This window comes from Amborella trichopoda, chromosome 2, assembly GCF_054954075.1.
Source record: "Amborella trichopoda isolate Santa Cruz 75 chromosome 2, AtrichopodaSantaCruz75HAP2 v2.0, whole genome shotgun sequence".
Lineage (NCBI taxonomy): Eukaryota > Viridiplantae > Streptophyta > Magnoliopsida > Amborellales > Amborellaceae > Amborella > Amborella trichopoda.
In genome coordinates, this window is record NC_142337.1 from 56,330,186 (window position 1) to 56,349,613 (window position 19,428).

At 36.7% G+C, this 19,428-nt stretch overlaps 1 protein-coding gene across 14 annotated transcripts in view; it reads left to right on the top strand.

Annotated features, from left to right (window-relative positions):
* The first annotated feature begins 5,101 nt into the window (after positions 1 to 5,101).
* The window catches only part of LOC18431367 (metal ion-binding protein), a 31,888-nt gene continuing 17,561 nt past the window's right edge, over positions 5,102 to 19,428 (top strand). For 4 of the 14 annotated variants that reach the window (XR_016049712.1, XR_016049715.1, XR_016049716.1 and 1 more), the window contains exons 1-5: positions 5,278 to 5,465; positions 6,318 to 6,384; positions 7,043 to 7,335; positions 11,705 to 11,836; positions 12,023 to 12,094. Coding sequence is in view for 6 of the 14 variants with exons in the window: in XM_006841492.4 (XP_006841555.2) it covers positions 7,093 to 7,335; positions 11,705 to 11,836; positions 12,023 to 12,094 (447 nt within the window). In the remaining 8 variants the exon portion in view is untranslated. The other 10 variants (XM_088858747.1, XM_088858740.1, XM_088858741.1 and 7 more) reach the window with 10 other exon arrangements.

A 19,428-nucleotide genomic window follows, 5' to 3' on the forward strand; every position in this document is an offset into this window, starting at 1 on the left:
ACTCCAGCAGAAAAAGAGAAAATATGAGCCTTGTGGTGTTAGTTGTACGTGTGCGTGTGCATATTCCTCTCCGGCAGAATTTACAAGTTATGTAAAATGAAAGTACAACCAACTATAAGCTTACCCATAATGTTCTTCTCATATATTAGAACGATTCTAGCAAACCAACAAGTGGGCTCTCTCTTGTGAGCCTCTTGGGAACCACCTATTCCAGGAATATGAGGCGGCTGTCTCTAAGGGCATGTTTGGCTATCAAAAGTTCTTGTTTAAGAAGCTGGAACTTCCACTGCTAAGCACTTTGAGGTGCACCAATTTACCCTATAGAAGGGCGAGCTTCTTGGAAAAAGCGTTGGCGGGTCGTGGAGTGCCTGTCAAGGGTAGTAGCGCATACCCCGGGGTGATCATCACCACCTGCATCTCACATCCCTGCACGGTGGAACAGCTGTCCCATTCAACAATGCCTATTCCTATAATCTATCGGCTAATGTAACGCAGTCCATGTCAATAAAATGGGTCACCCATTATTTCCATGAATCATTTTTTTTTGACAGATGAAGAATATGTAAATATTTATTGGAAATCTCACTAATCAGATTTCATTGTAGAAGAATCGTCTACAATTTTTTTGTGGAATGGGTGCATAGTTCTAGTGGGAAGCTCCCCCAATGACTTTTTATCAGATTCCATTGCGGAAGAATTGCCTACAATTTTTTCATGGAATGGGGGCATAGTTCTGGTGGGAAGCTCCTCCAATGACTTTCTATCAGATTTCATTGCGGAAGAATCGCCTACAATTTTTTCATGGAATGGGGGCATGGTTATGGTGGGAAGCTCCCCTAATGACTTTTTTTGTTTTTATTTTTTTAAAATCAACTCAAGGCAAAAATGTAAGGGTGAGTTGATCTCATTTGCCTACATGTATAAAAATTAAAAACAAAAATGCCAAATTTGCCTGTAGCATTTTAGGGGTACTTTTATTGACTCGTACAACGGAAATTTACACTCTCGACGAGGATCCTGTACACAATATGAACACACCTTCTCTCTACCATGCCTCTCTCTACTACTCGCGCCTCTCTCTCTACAATACCCACAATGCCTACTGTGAACACCCTCTCTTAATGCCCACGCCAACACCTAAAGACCCTCTTGCTTAAGACCATTAAGTGATAAAAGAAAGAAGATGATTTCTTTCTTGTTTTTATTATCTTTCTTTCTAAAAAAGATTACCAGAAGAAAGAGTTAAACTAATTACTTGAGCTAAATCCTAGTGAAAAGATAATTCCTAATCTTTCCAACAAGAGAATAAATCTACTTAATTTAATGTCAATCTTGACTTAAACAAAAAAAATGAGGAGAAACTAAATCAGCCTTAAACAAAAAAAATTAGGAAACTAAACCAGCCTTTAGGCTAGTTTGGATATACAATATTTTTTTATTCCAATCCATAAATCTTGTGAAATAGATTTGAACTGTTTGGACAACTACAATATTTTACTCGACTTTAGATTGAAATAAAAAATTATGCAATCTCAAAGCAAAAGTCACCATAAAAAAAATTCAAGTCGAACTTGATTTTTTTTTTATGAGAGTGCAGCTCTCTCACCTCATGCAAATCCCACCTTGTGGCCCAACAACGCACACTGTGAAACCTCATAAATCCTAAATCTACTATATCTCTCCCTCATAACCCCAAATCTACTCTCTCTCTCCCTCATAAACCCCAAATCTACTCTATCGCTCATTACTTCATAAACCCCAAATCTACTCTCTCTCTAAACTACGTTAACCCGAAGATGAGAGAAGAAGGACAACAATAACAGCAGCTTGGGTCTCTTGTTAAAGGGGAGGAAAGAAGATGGAAGCAATGAGATCTTTAATTCACCATTAGGATATGCTAGCTTGGGTATCTTGTTAAAAGGGATAAGAGAAGAGATAAGCAGGGAGATCTTTAATTCACCATTACGGTTTGGCCTTTATTAATTAACCAAAATATCAATCCTAACAAATCCACTATTTCCAAGTTGTTTTTGGTGACTAAAATTGTCTGGGCTTTTTGTGTAGCTTTTGTTGCTCCGCAAACCCGGCCCCTCTAGCGTGTGTGAGAATCGGTAATGACTCTTAGAATTTTTGGTTATTTTATATGTTTAATTTATATTATAAATAAAGTATAAAATCTGGAAACGTTGGTCAGAGCAGTAAATGGCTTACTAGCCAAACAAGACAAACACATATGGCAATAAAAGAAATAAATTATAGACACCTAAACTATATCCAATCTTATCATAAATACATGATATTGTACCTATCATTCCCACTAAACTATACCCCAAACTCACCATAAATACAAGATCTTATATCTATCCTTCCCACTAAACTATACTCAGACTTACCATAAACAAATATACTGATTTTAAATACAATATCTTGAATGGAGGAAATTTTGGCATACACAATCAACATCCACAATCAATATCAAAGATATTGTGTACTAATTACAATATATACCTTCTATATTAGCTTAGTAGACAATATATATTTTTCTTTCACACTCCCTCGCAAACTCAAGATCCTATGAGAGAGAGCGACTGAAGTTTGAACACTAAGTTGTCGAACAAGCGGTTGGATCTTCACCAATAAAAGCAATGGTAGTCTTGCTCAAATTACTCGATCGATAAGCAAAGAAGAAAAGCGGATGAGGAATCCAACGATCATCTTTTTATCCACTGCCATAATGCTTCTAGAATTTGGTATTGGTTGTTTGGGCTTTTTGGGGTTTACGCTTCTCTTCCCCGATAAGTATTGGGCTTAGTGTCTCAGTTAGCCTTTAATCATCTACCTTCTGTGGGTGTTTTGGCAAATAGCGAGAGGGGCTACTCTTTGATAACTCTGGAAAGAAAGAAATAGGTGGACATTTGAAGGTAAGAGTCTCTCTTTTGATAAATTGCTTAGTAATGTCAAATTGTCTATTTGGTCTTGATTCTTGATTATTAAGGAGGGTTGGGGTATTTCACAACCTGATGTTTTGCTGAATTTGCCAAATTTGTTTTGATGGGTAGAGTTAAGATGAGACTAATGTGTATTTGGGTGGTACCAAAGTGTCGAGGTTTTAAGTTAAATTTCGATGGGAGCTCTTTGGGTAATCCAGGTTTGGCTGGTGTTAGGGGTTCTACGTTAAATTTCAATGAGAGCTCTCTGGGTAATCCAGGCTTGGTTGGTGTTAGGGGTGTGGTGCATGAATGTTTTAAAGAGGTTATTGTTGGCCCTATTTGTGTAATGATTGCTAACCAAGCAGAAGTATTAGCACTATTGTAAGGGATCGAATTTTTTTTTGCTAGAAATTTGAGGGGTAATTGCATCATTGAAGGGGATTCTTTGAATGTTATTAAATAGTGCAAGAAGTAGCAGCATATTCCTTAGGAGCCGAAGTCTTCTTGGTTGCGGATTATGGATCTGATGGCTCATTTTTCAATCTCATTCTGTTATGTCTATCGTAAGTCGAACTCCTTGGTCGACTCTCTGGCTAAAGGAGGGGCCTCTTTGCCTGCTCTTGCTGTTTCCTCTTATGTAATTTCGTTTGAGTAGATTTCTTTAATAAAGTACGGAATATCTGTCAAAAAAAAAAAAGAACACTAGGGCAAGCTCAAGCTCAAGCTCCATTAATCAATATGAATATATGACATTATTTTATATAGATAAATACATATGGCAATGCTATAAATAAATCACACACACCTAAACCATATCTAGACTTACCATAAATACAAGATATTATACCTATCTTTCCCATATATATAATTACAATATATACCTTCCATATTAACTTAGTAGACAATATATACTTTTCTTTCATAGAAGATACACGCATTGGACATATCTAGAAAGCATTAAAAATATTTTTAAAAATAAATTGACAAAAATACCTTTGAATATTAGTGAAATATTTGAGTCTATTATTTTTTTCTAAATGATTTTTTATACTATTTTTAGGTGCAGGTGATAGAGAAACATAGATGCCCAAAATTTTATTATAATCCACTTTGTTAAAAACTAAAATGAAATGATTAAATATATTTTTGGCCACTTATTGTTTTCTTCTAATTTTAACTATTCAAATCGCATGGCTCGTGATGTGGATCAATATATGCCTTCTAAATAATGCTAAAATGCCCCTTTTCTCTCTTTCCAATGTCGACCCGGACATGGGTCGGGTCCATGTCAATCGGAATTGGGTCATGATAAAAGAAAAAGATTAAACCACTTCTTCCGGGCCTAAAAGTAAATTATATTTTTATTTAAAAATTATATTGATCTAAAATTTGGGTTAGCCTCATTTTCATAGAAATAAAAAATAATAAAAAATATTTTGAATAAAAATATTGATCAAAATAAAATTAAGAGTAATTTGGTTATTTTTAAAATATATTTTTAATTATTTTAATGTAATTCTATTTATAAATACAAACTTTCAAATAAATATTTTATTTAAATAAAAAATAAAAAATAAAATTAATTGTTGGCGCTAGATATGACCACGTGTATCTCAACTATTGGAAAGGTAATTGTGCACCTTTCTACCCGTGATGTGGACTCATACTCTTGTCATTATATGTACATATTATATGACACGTAAATACGTAGGGTGGACCCTGGCGTAGACCCGTGCAACCAAATTTGTCAGGGTTGGACTCGAGCCCAACCCGGGTCAGATCAATGTCAATTTTTTAATATATTTGTTAATTATTTTTATTTAGTTTTATTTATAAATATAAACTTTCAAATAAATATTTTATTTAAATAAAAAGTAAAATATGAAATCAATTATTGACCGACCACGTGAATCTCGCGGACCCTTCCACTAGTTGGATGTAGACTCTACTCTTTTCCTTATATACAAGGGAACCCTCACATACATATTATACGATGCATAAATACGTAGGGTGCCCGTCCAAGCAAATTTGTGGGGTTGGACCGAAGCCCAACTCGGGTCTAGTCCAGGTCAAAATGACCCGGACCCTAATCAGGTCGGCCCTACGCCATGACAGGCGTGCATTTCTAAAACTTCATTAAAAGACTTATTTGTCATTTTCTGTTTCTGGCTTTTTCGCATTCGCGCGTTCGGACACTTTGAGTAAGCAATTTTACCCTGTAAAAGAAAAAAAACAAAAAAAAACAGAATTTACAGCTTCATTACCTAGTTTAGACATTACTGGACATCGGGGCATCGGAAAAAAAAGCGGCTTTTTTAAGTTTTTAACAGTTGGCGTACGAGTCTCTGAGCCGCCATTAAAGCTTTCCTTTTAGAGCTTGTCTTCTTTCCTCTGTAGTTTCCTCTTTATTTGATCTACTAATTAGGGTTTGTGGTTTAACCAACTTAAGTTCTTCTGTAAAACGGTTGCAGGCGTTTCTCTAGAGAGGTTAGAGGGCTAAAAGCTGTTTTGGATGGTTGAGGATCCTGACTAGAGGTATACAGGATTGTTATGGGAAGTCTAAATGTATTTTGATGGAGGAAATTTTGGCAGTGTGATGATGATTGTGTATGGGAATTTTAATGGCAGCCAAAGATGGCGTTTGTTGATTTTGCCTTGGTTAAGCCGTGGTGAACTGTTTGATATGGTTTAGGAGTAGCGGTGGTCTGCAATTTTGTGGAAAACCCTAGAAATGGGGTGTTATTTGGAAATTTGTTGAAGGAAGGGAGATTTTTGGTGTGGAGTTTAATATGTGCTTTAATTTTGCATTTTCCCGGGTTTGTTTTGATAGAATGCAATTACATTTTCTGTAATCCCATAACTAATATTTAATAACTGTGATTTCCCGCACCTTGTAAATAAAAAAAACACGAGTAAATGATTTTATGAAAATATATGTTAAAGCAATGGAAGCGCGTGGTTTCTTTTATTTGTTTCAATTTGTCATGCTGAAGCTTCGTTTTTGTGCGTGCATGAATTTTATCTACCAAATGCATTTTCCTTGTTTATTTTGAGTCTATTTTGTGCATTTCTTTGGCTCATGACAGTGAATAAACTTCATACTGGTGATTTTCTGCAACTTTTCTAAGATAGGTCTTGTGCGTGGGAAAGTTTTGTAATTGAACATAGTTCTCTTGTTTCTTAGGCTTATTCTATTGTGTTCTTGTGTATAACATGCATTAAGTGACTTCTTGAGGGAAAATGTTGTAATGGAGTGGGAGCATTATTAATAATTCATGAACATAACTTCGTTGAGTGCCTTTTTCTTGAAACAATCCTAAACGCATTAACTAAATATAGTAAAACTTGATTTTATTTTTAATTTCTTTTGGTTTATTTTGGATGCAGGATCTTTGCAGTATTTATTGGAAAATTTCAGGAATTGGGTTTCTAATATGGAGCTGTGGTAATGGAGGTATGGAAAAAAAGGAGCAGATTTATCTAGGTTGATATTCTTTTCCGGCCAGTTATAAACTTCTCTCTCCAAGCTTCAAGGAGAATATTTGGGAATGCATCTTTCTCTTAAGAATTTTGAGCTTCATGGGAGAATATTTGGAAATGCCTCACTCTTAAGAATTTTGAGATGGATGGAAAATGGAAATCACCCAGTTCAAACTTAGTTCGATATGGGTTCCCTTTTCTTTTGCTTTTCTTTCTAAATCTTGCTCATGGGAAATGCTTCTTCTATCTGCCATGCATGAGTAAATTAAAGTTTCTCAAATTGTGCTAATTTATGGAAATAATTTCCTTTTGGCAATTACCATTGCCTCTCTCTTACTGGGCATTTACTGTTCATATAACTTATCTCAGTCATTGACCTTTTACCTGACTATCTGGTGGTCAAAAGGCCGGTAGAAATGGTCCTTTACTTATCCCACCAAAGAATATACTTTCTTTGTCACCAGCCGTCTTTTCTTATTTTATTTTCTCAGTACTCGATTGTTACACTCGTTGCACATGTGCTTCTAAAAAAAAGGACCTATATACTAGCTGTATTTATCCATTTATTAGTTTAATACTCACCTCTTATCACATATCTCAAACGGGGTAGTTTTTCTGTTCTGTTCAAACAGTTTCTTGGAATTTTGCTGGAACGCGTCTCTTGTTTTCAGGATGAGGCTTGATGATTAGCTTGTCATATGGTATCGTATTCGTACCATGCAAGAGATTTAGAACCAGAAAGTCAATAGTTATCCAGGATTGGGGTTCAATGAAGATGTCGAGTCCGAAAGAGCCTGAACATGTGATGAACTACCGAGGCGGTTTGGTGTTGGGTAAGAAGACAATATTGAAGAGTGACCACTTTCCTGGGTGCCAAAACAAACGGTTGCAACCCCATATCGAAGGTGCACCCAATTATAGACAGGTGAGGATAATTTGGTTTTTGATGAGTTGAATTTTTCCTAATGACCCTATGGCTACTGTATCGGTATTCATAACGCATTGCTTTCTTTTTTGTGCTGCATTCCTCATCCTTTCTTTTACTTTTCCTGTTAGTTAACCTTCCAATAAAAGGTGGGTTTTCTTGGTTATAGTTAACCTATGATTGGGAAGTGATTGGTTTTTCTCATGACTGGTCCAGCTCTGTTGGATTTGTTTCTTGTTATTTTAACTGCAAGTATGCCACTAGAATGACCTGGTGCAGTTTTCTTGGGGTGAACTTTGCTTTGTAATGTTTGGCCCTTGCTGTGGTAGTTCACGATGATATTGCTCAACTATGGAGAAATGGAAATGAAGAGCTAAAGGAAATTGAAGTGGGTGCGAGGTCATTGATCAAGAATTTAAACTGCATAGGGTTTCATTGGAAAGAGAGATCATCTTTTTAAGGGTTGCAAATGTAATATAATTTCTTTTTGATGTAGTGATTTCTTTTCTTTTTATGTGTCTGAATGTTGAACTGCTCAATGTCCTCAGAAAATAATTGTTTTTGGGGCTTCGGTGTAGTGATTGACAGCATTCCACTGAGCATTACTTTTCTGATATATACTGGGATTTTTTTGAAGAATCTTAAACTTCTACCTCTTTGGATAAAGCGATGGTTCCACTCAGCAACTTAAAAATCGCCACGCAGTCCTGGACTTGCCTGAGGTGGCCAGAGCAGGACCCTGCTTCTTCCAGAGGGAGAAGCCCAAAAATCAGGCGTGTCCCCTGGGACTAGGGTCCCCTTTGTTATTTTCAGGGAGAATTGGTCAAGTCATACTTCCAACTCGGCCAATTCTATGGCTGACTCAAGCTCAAGACCTTGGCGAGTTGGAGCTGGAGTTGTTGCTTTAAAACACTGGTTCCACTTTCAATTAATTTAACTGTTGTTTGTTATCCCCACAGTAGTCTGATGCCAGCTTTTGGCACACATTTTCCCCAGCCTGATGAGTAAAAATAATTGACCTTACGATTAACATGAATCTATTTCATTTTCTCTTTGTTTGGTGGAACTTGGCATTATTTGTCGCATCGTCATTTTCCGGAGTATAAGAATTCACATGTGTATGGTTGAAGGATGTCATAACAACTGACTGGCTAAGGTGTTATGTGAATTTTCTGAGGCCTTGAAACTTTCTTTTCTTTTATTTATTTATTTATTTTTTCTTTTTTAAGGTGTTAACAGTGGGAATGGAGGTGGGGCATTATATTGAGGCATGCACCCCCGTAACCACTGATGCCCCAACCACAACCCCATTCTCTTTTCTGTTGAATGTTCATGATACAAAAGTTAGGATTTCAACTTAGACATGTAGTCGTCTTGGACTCATAAATAACCTAGATCTTCCAAAATTAGGTACCTTCCTATATTGGGTTTTAGGTGTTTAATAAGAACGCGTTCACTGTCGGACATTTTGGGATGTGTTTTTATTTAGACAGTTTGCTCTCTGGGATTTCTATAGGGCAAGAGGAGAGGCTTATAGGTAATCCATTATAATGTTAATTGATGTTAATTGTCTATTTTGATTGTGGAATGTTTTAGAAGTTGAGTTGACTGGATTCATTTCGAAAAGTTTCTAAATATAGTTTCTGGTCGAACAAGTGGATGTATAGACCAGAGGGTTTCTAAACTTTCTGACTGCCCTCTGGATTTGGTTGAGCCAACCAAACTTGCCCATCCAAAGAGTGGACTTGGCTAGTAGCAGTTTAGTCGCAATTATCAGTGGGAATATGTTTATAACATAATTTTTTCTTTTTAGGTAAATGCCTGTGAAATACTGTTATTTCAACCAGTTGATATTATCACATTATTTATGGTTCATAGCAAGTAATATCAGAATAACAATCACAATAAATGTAGGGAAATATACTTAGAAAATCCTTATTGTTCGTGCGTTGTCATATGACATGCCCTGTATCATACCTAAACAAAAGGAAAATATTGGGTAAGTTAGCTAATAAGAGGAACACATACTAGGTTGATAAGTTGGTGGAATGTGGAAACATTTTGCAAAAAGTATGGTCTTTTTTAATTTTAACATTTCCAGCATTCATCTTTGGAATCTTGATTGTTACGTGTTCAAAATAAAAAAGAAATCTATATTGATGTACATGGATAACTTACATATTATCTTACGTAAAAAATAAACGGAGACAATGGATATTCATGTGACTTAGAAGGTTGAATAATTAATATATTGATTACTTAAAATTTTAAATAAATATTTATTTCTTACTTTCCTTGATAAATATCGTTTATCATAGTTGAATTTATTACGCAACCATTTCTTATATGCTGATTTTTTTTTTCTTTTGATGCTTGAATTTAATTTTATTTTCTTGATGGGAGCACTCCAAAGGTAATTCATGTTCTTCCCAACCCAGGGGGAGGGGGGAGGAGGGGTTGTGTGGCAGATTGATGACGTTGTGAGAGGAATGCAAATGATAGGATAGGACCCTTTTTTTTTTGTCCTAGCTGTTGGGTGTGGAGGAAAATGTGTGCCTGGTAGTTTTAAACATTTGCTTTTGTGTAGAGGCGCAGTAATTGTTGAAGGAGATAACCTTAATGCCATAAAGTGTCCTGTGACGGATCCCCCATTATGACGGTGGAAATTATATGTATAGAAGACATCATAATGTTTCCCGTTGTGACCTTTAGTCTTCTTAAAAGGGAGGCAAATGTTGATGTGGATATCTTGGCTATGACGATGTCGTATGAGATGCATGTTTTGGTCATTCTGATTTTGGAAATGCTAGCTTGGCATCCCTTTATACCTATTTATTGTGCCTACTTGTGAGTTAGAAAGATTGTTCAAAGATCATTAATTGAATGTGATGCCAATCCGAAAAAGGATCCTCTAAGTTCCTTCCAATAATACCTCGATAACAGTATTTGTGCCGTAGCCTGGCACAATGTAACCCGAGCGAGTTATGAAGAACATCTGTTTAATTTGGATGGGTTGATCAAGATTCACCTGAGTTACGTTTTTGTGGATAGGTTATTCATGGGACGAGTAATACCATTCAGCCTTTACGCTGCACATATGTTAGCCTTCTTGGTTGATTTTGGCCATTTAGGCTGTGTTTGGGAGCGTCACATTTTAAAATCACTAACACGATTGTTGTGGCCTCCATTAATCCATGGATAAGGATGGAGAGAGGAAGGGGCCCCCTCTCCAAATAGTATGTAAACATTAGTTGGTGACATGTTAGCCCAACAGGAAATGGGCATGACAACGTTGTCCCTAGGACTACGAATGTATTGTTACGCATATTCAGTGGGACTGCATTAATTGCACCTCCAAATGATGCCTAAAAGATGCCCAAAAAACCAAGTCCTCTTCATACAAATGATGGGACTAAACCTTTACCTACCTTAAGAAAAACGTAAGATTGTTTTGTCCATGACTAGATATTGGAGAGAAATTGCTGTTACATGGATCCCACGATCTTGATACCATGAGAGAGAAAGTTTATTTCTTCATCGCATTAAGGACTGTATAATTGAAGTGTGATTAACAATATCAAATAACTTTATACCCCTAGGACACTAAAAGGGTCATGCCAATAATGAAAGTTTGTCTATCTTAGCTATAACCTGTGACATGAGATACACCAAGAGGTCTCAGACTACCTTCAAGGTGGACAAATTCTACCAATCCAATCGCATAACTTAGTGCCATTATTGTTCCTACTATTGTTGAAGCTTTTTGTTTTGCTGCTATTTTTAGGCACATGCAATTTATAAATAGTTGGATACAAAATTGGAATTGCACTCTTATGTGTTCAGATCTGTTAAGTCTTGATTGCATGCTGCCCAACAACATGGATTGCTGCTGTAAGGGAGAAATTTTGGGTGACAGCGCATTGAAGGTTGGAGTCAGTACCTTCTGGTGCCATATCATAACCCAAGTAGGTGTGCGGACACTTACAAAATGCTGCCATTTCGTGAGTGGAATGAAAAGTTGAAAATTCCAGTATTCATTCTTCTCATAAATTGAAGGGTTTTGTTGGTGTGCATACGACATTTTGACTGAAATATGTATTGATATTCATGCTCGGGGTTATATTGAGAGGTGAAACTCTGTTGCATTTGTCCCTTTCAAAGTCAATTTCATTGCACTCTTTCTCAAACAACTATGCACAAACTAAGATAAAGTATGTCATTGTACTTCCTTTTTTATATAACATTCCATATACAGATTGACTTTATTCATGCACGAGTATTTGTGCTTTTACATTGTCATTTGTCTTTTGAACTTTAAACCCATGAATTTTTATTTATTTATAGTTTGTTTTGTTGTGACCGGTATTAGGCGGGTTCATTACCTGTTCATGGTGTAGCCATTCCAACCATTGATGGAATTCGAAATGTACTCGATCATATTGGAGCACAGAAGGATGGGAAGAAAACAAGAGTGCTGTGGCATAACCTTCGTGAGGAACCAGTAAGCCTTCAGTTTTCTTTCTATCGTGTTTGAAATTTTTGTGAGGCATTGCAGACGGAGTATTTCTTAATTAGATTGATATGTTATTGTTTTCATGGCTGTCCTGTATACTAATTTTGTATATTTACATTTCAGCCTATTTAGATCTTATGAGTTCCCTTTCTAAAGTTATTTTCTAATAAACAGGTGGTGTACATTAATGGGCGCCCTTTTGTTTTGCGCGACATAGAAAGACCATTCTCCAATCTTGAGTACACGGTTTGTTATATTGAGCACTTCATAGAAACTGGTAGTCCAATAGGATTTTTTTTAATCTCTTAAAGGAACTATATGTTCTTGCTATGTTGTTATATAATGCATGATTACTGTTCTATTTAATGTGCATGCTATGATGTACTTGATTATCATATTTCCGTAATATAGTTGAAAAGTTTAATTTATGCTAGCTTATTCTTTTTGGTCTTTTTACCCTAAAATTTATGGATTTCCATGGTGTTGTGAGCGCTTGTGACATTTATGTTGGTGCCTGTTCAAGCTTTTGCTTCCACGCAGTGATTACAAACTCATTTTCAACTTGGACAAACTCGTTGCTTCAACTTGACTTGGCCTGTTGCAGAGTTTTGTAACTGACAAATTCCTTGATCCCCAACTTTTCTGTTTATGCATATATTATTGTGTTTTGTCATTTAAATTAGTGGTGTGATAGGAGTGTGGTATGGCTTGGCAACAAGCTAGGTTCGAATCCACCCATGGACACGTGTTTTTTTTTTTTTTTTTTCTGTAACACTTTGCAAAATTCGAAAACCCACCTGGGTTTTTGCAAAGCTTTTGAACTCTGACTCAATTTCGGAAGTGTAGAAAGTCGGGTGAGGTTTTTGTGCTTTTGGGAGGTATGGTTGGTAGAAGAAATGGTTTGCTACATCATTAGCACAGGGGTTTAATATAGAAATATTTGACTTCTTATCTTTCCCTCTGTCCTTTTCTTTTTGTTTGGTTTGAAAGAGCAGGCTCTCTTGATTGTGGATTTGTTAGCGCACCTGACCAAAGGTGGTGGTGTCAATAGGGCATGATTTTTTGTTGTGGGCAGAACTTGAGCAAATATGGGACTCTCTTGTGTGATTCAAGATAATATGGGAATTCTGTCAAAGGAGTCCATCTTAATAGTTGTGGAACCACTCTATTATCAACAAATTCATGGTTGGAGATGTTCAAAGATCTAGAAAATGCTTTTGATGGAATTTGAAGTAAGATTGGGGCTTTAGTATAAGATCTTTATGAGAAGAGGGTTGTCTTGCTGGGCTTCTAGATTCTCCTTCTATTGATAGGCATGAAAATCAGTGTGCCACACGCACAGAAAATTTAACATACAATGGACACATGTTACTTGTCCACGTGTATGTATATGCATTTGTGTATGTTCCTATATGTATGTGCAAATACTTAAAACATATGTCTGTTTTCCAAGGTTGAACTAATCTGGTTGAATGAAGCATGCTTGAGGAAGGTTTGGCTAACCTTCCTGTGGGTCCTCTTGGTCTACCGGGGAATGTTAATTGGTTAATATATTGTATGATAATATGGTACATGTATTGTTGTTATCCACTATGTATTGTATGAGGACATGTGTGTGATTGTGTAAAAGGAATATTGGTCTTGATATAGTTCTAAGGCTGTCTAGTCTCGGCATATAATTAATTTCTAACTTTAAGGTCTCTGTTATTTATCAAGGAGTGTACCTTCCCATCTGGTTTAGTTTGGCAGTGCAGAGTCAGAGTTCGGAACTTGGTTCACTGCCATTAGTGAGATGGTTTGGCTTTGATAAATTCCAGTATGACCTGAGTTTCAGATCTTATTTTGAGCGGCTTTTCATGGAGTCTGATGGAGATGACAGAAGCTGGTTGTATTGCTTGTAATCATGGAACTGTTTGTAATCCTGTGTTCCACAACAGGGTGAAGCATATTGAGATGAGGTCATTTTATTAGGGTAATCTTACTTGACAGCATGAAGCATATTGAGACACACTGTCATTCTATTAGGCTAATGTTAATTAAAGGCATTAGGCTAGTGAAATTTTAATCTTCCAGTCTTCTTTATTTCTCATAATACATTGAAGATGCTAAAGAGGAAAATATATGCAAGGGACTAGCATATGAAAGTAGTGATTATGTAGGATTCCTTGAGTGTAAATTAAAAATTTTTCGCGTTTTATTTTTTTAACAACTGAGTTATTATACTTATAATACCGAATTATACAGTGGAAGCAGAAAATAAAACCCAAATACACCCTATGTATCTTACCTCTTACTAACTTAAAGAAAAAAGGAACTTTATTCATTACTAAACTTAATTAAAAGTGGAATTCTAAGTCAATTAAGAATCTTAATTCAAATAGGAATCCAAATACAAATAAACTAAGAATTAAAACTGAAAATAAATAAGAAAAGTTGGGAAGACTCAATCTGAACTTTGCTGAGGATCACCCCCATAGTACTTAGCACAATCGACACCCGGTTACCAGATCGATGGCGCACTGATCATTGGAATGGTACTAAATCACTATACGGGCAATACTTAGCATTGTAGGGACAGTACTGCAACATCGATTTTTGTGCCTCAGATTAACAACCATGCCTCCATGCAGAGGAAGAGGAGGGAAAGCAGCAACCGTAGAAGCCTTTACTGCTACTTCACGAGAAGGGATTTGAGATCTGAGGTGATTGGTAAAAACCCTAGCTCTGTGCTTGGGCATAAATGGAAGCCTTGTCTTTGGAGGATGATATCGAGGCAGATGAGGAATCCATAAATCGCTTCATGATCATGCTCTAAGGAGATAGGTAGCTGAGCGTATGGATAGGGTAGTAGGAGGTGAGAAACCGGTATCGAGGATGAGGTCCCAAAGTGTCATGGACGTCTATTTGAGGACAAGCATGGAGGTACTTTGTTATTATCAAATGGTTTTCAAGATCAGCACATTAGGGATTGGGACTTACCACCAGCCTTTGACAAGTACCTAGATCAAGATTTGGGTATTAAGAAAGAAGTCGGTGATCATAGCTTTGATGGTGATCCAATCCGTAAAGAGGATTAAGAAAAAGATCCTACCATTGGAGAGGATTTTGTGGATGTTCCTATTCTTGATGAAGAGCATGGTGGATGTCAAGGAGTTGTTACCAAAATATTGGAGGCAGTGAAGAAAAATTCGGCCGCTTGGTCAACAAACCACCTAGGCTTTGGGCGGGCACGCCTAAGGTAGGCGCCTAGGCGGTTTGGGCGCCCACCTAGTGCCATCCCTTAAAGGAAAAAAGAAAAAAAGAAATTTTTTTTTTCAAATTCACCCAAACAAAAATAAGGTCTGGTCTTGCCCTTCTCTCTCTCTCTCTCAGGTCCATGTGCTCTCTCTACATTTGAGAAAAGAAGTAGAAGGTGGACTCCAAGTGTTTGATGCATGGTCTCTCTCTCTCTCTCTCACACACACACACACACACACACACACACACACATACACACACAAAGATACACATGGACCCAGACCTCACGCACACACATACGTATGCATGCACACACACCAAATACATACATGCACACACTCACAAAACACACACAAAACAACATATGGACCCCACCCTAAACCCTTCCCTTAGGGTCGCCTTTGTGTTTCGGCACCTGCCTACGTGGCCCAGTCCCTTGGCCGCCTAGGCAGCCGCCTCCACCTTTTTGAACATTGATTGGAGGTAACCGGTTTCTTAGTCTTCAGAGAAAGTAGCGAGGAGAATGGTTTCGATGGAGGTGTTGATGATGTTCTTCTTCTTCGAGTTTTATCTGAATTAAGGGTATCATGTAAGGTTCACACCAAAGAGTTCATGGTATTTTCTCCTAAACTCTCAGCCGGTGAGTCTAATATAGGTGATGCCGTGACGCTCACCAAAGGGTTGCTGAAATCATTCTCTGTGAGAGAACTCAAGCTGAGTTGGTTCTTTGCTTTGATGAAAGAACCAAATCTATTCCATACCATCTTCCCTCGAAACGTAAACCTAATGAACCTAATATTTACATCTGACCTCAAAAGATTTAGCAAGAGCAAGCCTCAGAGTTCAAAGTTCTTTTTGCATTCTAAGACAACAGTTTTCCGAAGGTATGGTTTTGATTAATAATGTTGCACACTTGCATCGCAGCAATGTTAGTTTTCAATTTGCACAAAAGATAGTGGATAAGATGTATATAAAAATGCGCCATAACCTGGAAACAAAACATGGTGGATAAGACGTATATAAAATGCCCCATAACCTGGAAACAATGATCTCTAGTTATTTTGAATTGTATATCTTTAAGGTTGAGTTGCAATGTTGCAATGTTTCCCAGAGATGAACAATTATGGGTTTTGGTCTTCTCAATATACTCTTGCTGGTATTGTTACATCAAAATATCGTAGTGGATGATTGGAGAATATGGAAGCTGATGCGAAAGGAGCCCGGGAAGTTAAATCTGGTCTTCTTTCAATCTTAAACAAGAAAAAACTTGACAATAATGGAGGAAATAAGTGGCTGTAAATAGAGTCAAGGATGAGAAGAACTTATTTTTTCTTTTATGAAAATAAACTCTCTATAAAAAAATTAACAAAAAAATTACCAAGTCCCCTTACAAAAGCCTATCACTTCAATATATGCCCCATAAACAGTCTCTCTATCTTTGGCTCTTGTGCCCCATGAACCCATAAGTCATACAAATCCCTTAAGTCAATAAATCCGACTAACCCCCATCCCAAGAATGCTTTCCCCTCTTAAGTCAACAAATCCCACTAATTTCCATCCCAAGAATGCTCTCTCATAAGTCAACAATTCCCACTAACTGTCATCTCAAGAATGCTTTCCCTTCTAAGTCAACCAATCCCATAACTCCCATCCCAAGACTGATTTAAATCTATCCCAAGTCACACAAATCCCTCTCTCTCCAAGTCAACAAATTCTATAACTACCATCCCAAGAATGATTCAAATCTATCCCAAATAACAAAATCCCTTTCTCTAAGCCAACAAATCCCATACCCCGATCCCAATAATGATGTAGATCTTCTTTCCCTTCATGTTAACTATGTTTACCCCCTTCCCTTATCTACATCATCCCCACCTATGAAAATATAGAAATGGCTATCCTACCCCCTATGCATTAAATAAAGTCCCCTTTAGTCCCCTCATGCCGTTAGTACAAAAATTAGCCAACAAAAATAAAAAATTATAATCATTCCCGTAATAGAAAAAAAAGTTTGAAATAAATTACTTTTCTAAATTCAATTTGCATAAGGAGCTGTTATGCAGTCCTATACTAAAGCTATGAAACATGGGTCTATGATCTTTGCACTAATATTGCACTCTCATTAATTCATTGAAAGATTGGCAATCTCCTTTTGGTAGATCCAATGCTCAATCTTACATTTCATAGAGGTGAGATTTCGTACAAAGTTATTTTGAATGGATATGTCCGAGGACGTATAATTAGAAGTGATTAAAGACTATTCGCTTCTATACTTGTTCATGGTTCTAGGCTATGTTATTCTAAGCCAGCGCAAGATTGGACTGTGTGAAGTGGTGCAGAAGATTAATGACAATGCTTACAATTGAAGTTTCCCTGCCATATTTGCACTTTAGATGTTTTAATGTTAGGCATCTCATTCGATATTGTGGTGATACCTCCAACGACGAGTCGCCGAATTCGAGAGTGAATTCTTTTGAGGAAGGGGGGACTGATACATCTCAGAATACTGCTCTCGACTATCTAGATAAGAGAGACAAGATTAAAGTTTACAAGAGGAACCACATATGAGCAAAATAGCCATTAATTTTGTCCTTTTATGTTTTTTATTTATTTTTTGAGTCATTTTATTTACTTAGTAGCAGAAGTAGTAATTACTAGAGTTTTTATGCTTTTTTATTCACTGAAAAGTCTTTTATAATAAATTGCCATGATTAGAGTAGTTGGATGAATATGATTGCCTTATTTAGGGTTTTCGTATATAAGAGATGTACTCATGCCTTCAAGTGTAATGAAGCATCTTGTTATGGACTTTATTCAAACCCTAGGGCAACAAATGCTCCTTCTTTTATCTCTGGTTTTTGCATTTATCTCTATTTTTAGATCTTCTCTAGGTTCTACTTTGCTAAACCTAGTTCCAGGCTACTAGGTCTGTGCCACCCCAAAAGACCAATGACCGATGCAAAAGGAGCCCGGGAATTAAATTTAGTCTTCTTTTGATCTAAAAAACGCAAGAACATCGGCAATAATGGAGGAAATAAGTGGCTGTAGATCGAGCCAAGGATGAGAAAATCTTTTTTCATCTTTTTTGAAAATAAACTCTCTACAAAAAAATTACCAAGTCCCCTAACATAAAGCCTATCTCTTCAATATATGCCCCATAAACACTATTTCTATCTTTTACTCCTGTGCCCCATAAACCTATAAGTTATATAAATCCCTTAAATCAACAAATCCTACTAACTCCTACCTCAATCATGCTTTCGTCTCTAAGTCAACAATTCCCAAATCCCACTAACTTCCATACCAGAATGCTTTCCAAGTCAACAAATCCCACTAGCTCCCCATCCCAATAATGTTTTCCCCTCTAAGTCAACAAATCCCATAACGTCTATCCCAAGAATGATTAAAATCTATCCTAAGTTACGCAATTCCCTTTCACTCTCTTAGTCAACAAATCCCATAATTCCCATCCAAAAAATGATCCAAATCTATCCCAAGTCACACAAATCCCTTCTTTAAGTCAACAAATCCGATAACTCCCATCCCAAGAATGATGTAGATTTTCTTTCCCTTCACGTTAACCACTTTTACCCCCTTTCCTTATCTACATCATCCCCACCAATGAAAATATAGAAATGGCTATCCTACCCCCTATTCATTAAATAAATTCCCATTTAGTCCCCTCATACCTTAAATACAAAAATCAGCCAACAAAAATAAAAAATTACAGTCATACCCCTAATAGAAAAAATAAAGTAAAATAAAGTTTGAAATAAGTCAATTTTCTAAATTTAATTTGCATCATCCTCCCCAGGGTCGAAAAAATTGATCTCGAGTTTTTACTGTTGTATCATCATCCTCCCTTAGCTGATGGTAAAGCCCTACCTCTCCACGCAATTATTCTTTGTTAGGCATGAGGCTGAATAACTAGGATGCACCTCCAATGGTCATCCGTTCGACATATATGGTGGGCAAGGCATTACTGACTGAGACTTCAAAATTGACTACCCTTGATGAAGAAGAAGAATTATTTCCCAACAAAGAATTTTGATTCCTAATTGAAAGAGTCTTTGTACCATGGCTTGTCTTGAAAGAATTGGCATGGAAATAAGCAAATACTAACTGACTTCATGATTTCAGCATAAGTTGCAAACTTTACGATTCCCAAAAATCTTCCAAGAAGTGAGGTTTATTATGTTTGACAAGGATGCCCTTAGCTAATGGCAAAACTGCTATTGCATAGCTCCAAACATTGCCAAGCTTGATAAATACTTCATCTGGTGTGCCCAAGAACTTGGAAATTGCTATGACTGCTTCAAGGCTCTGTTGGTTACTTCCTTTAA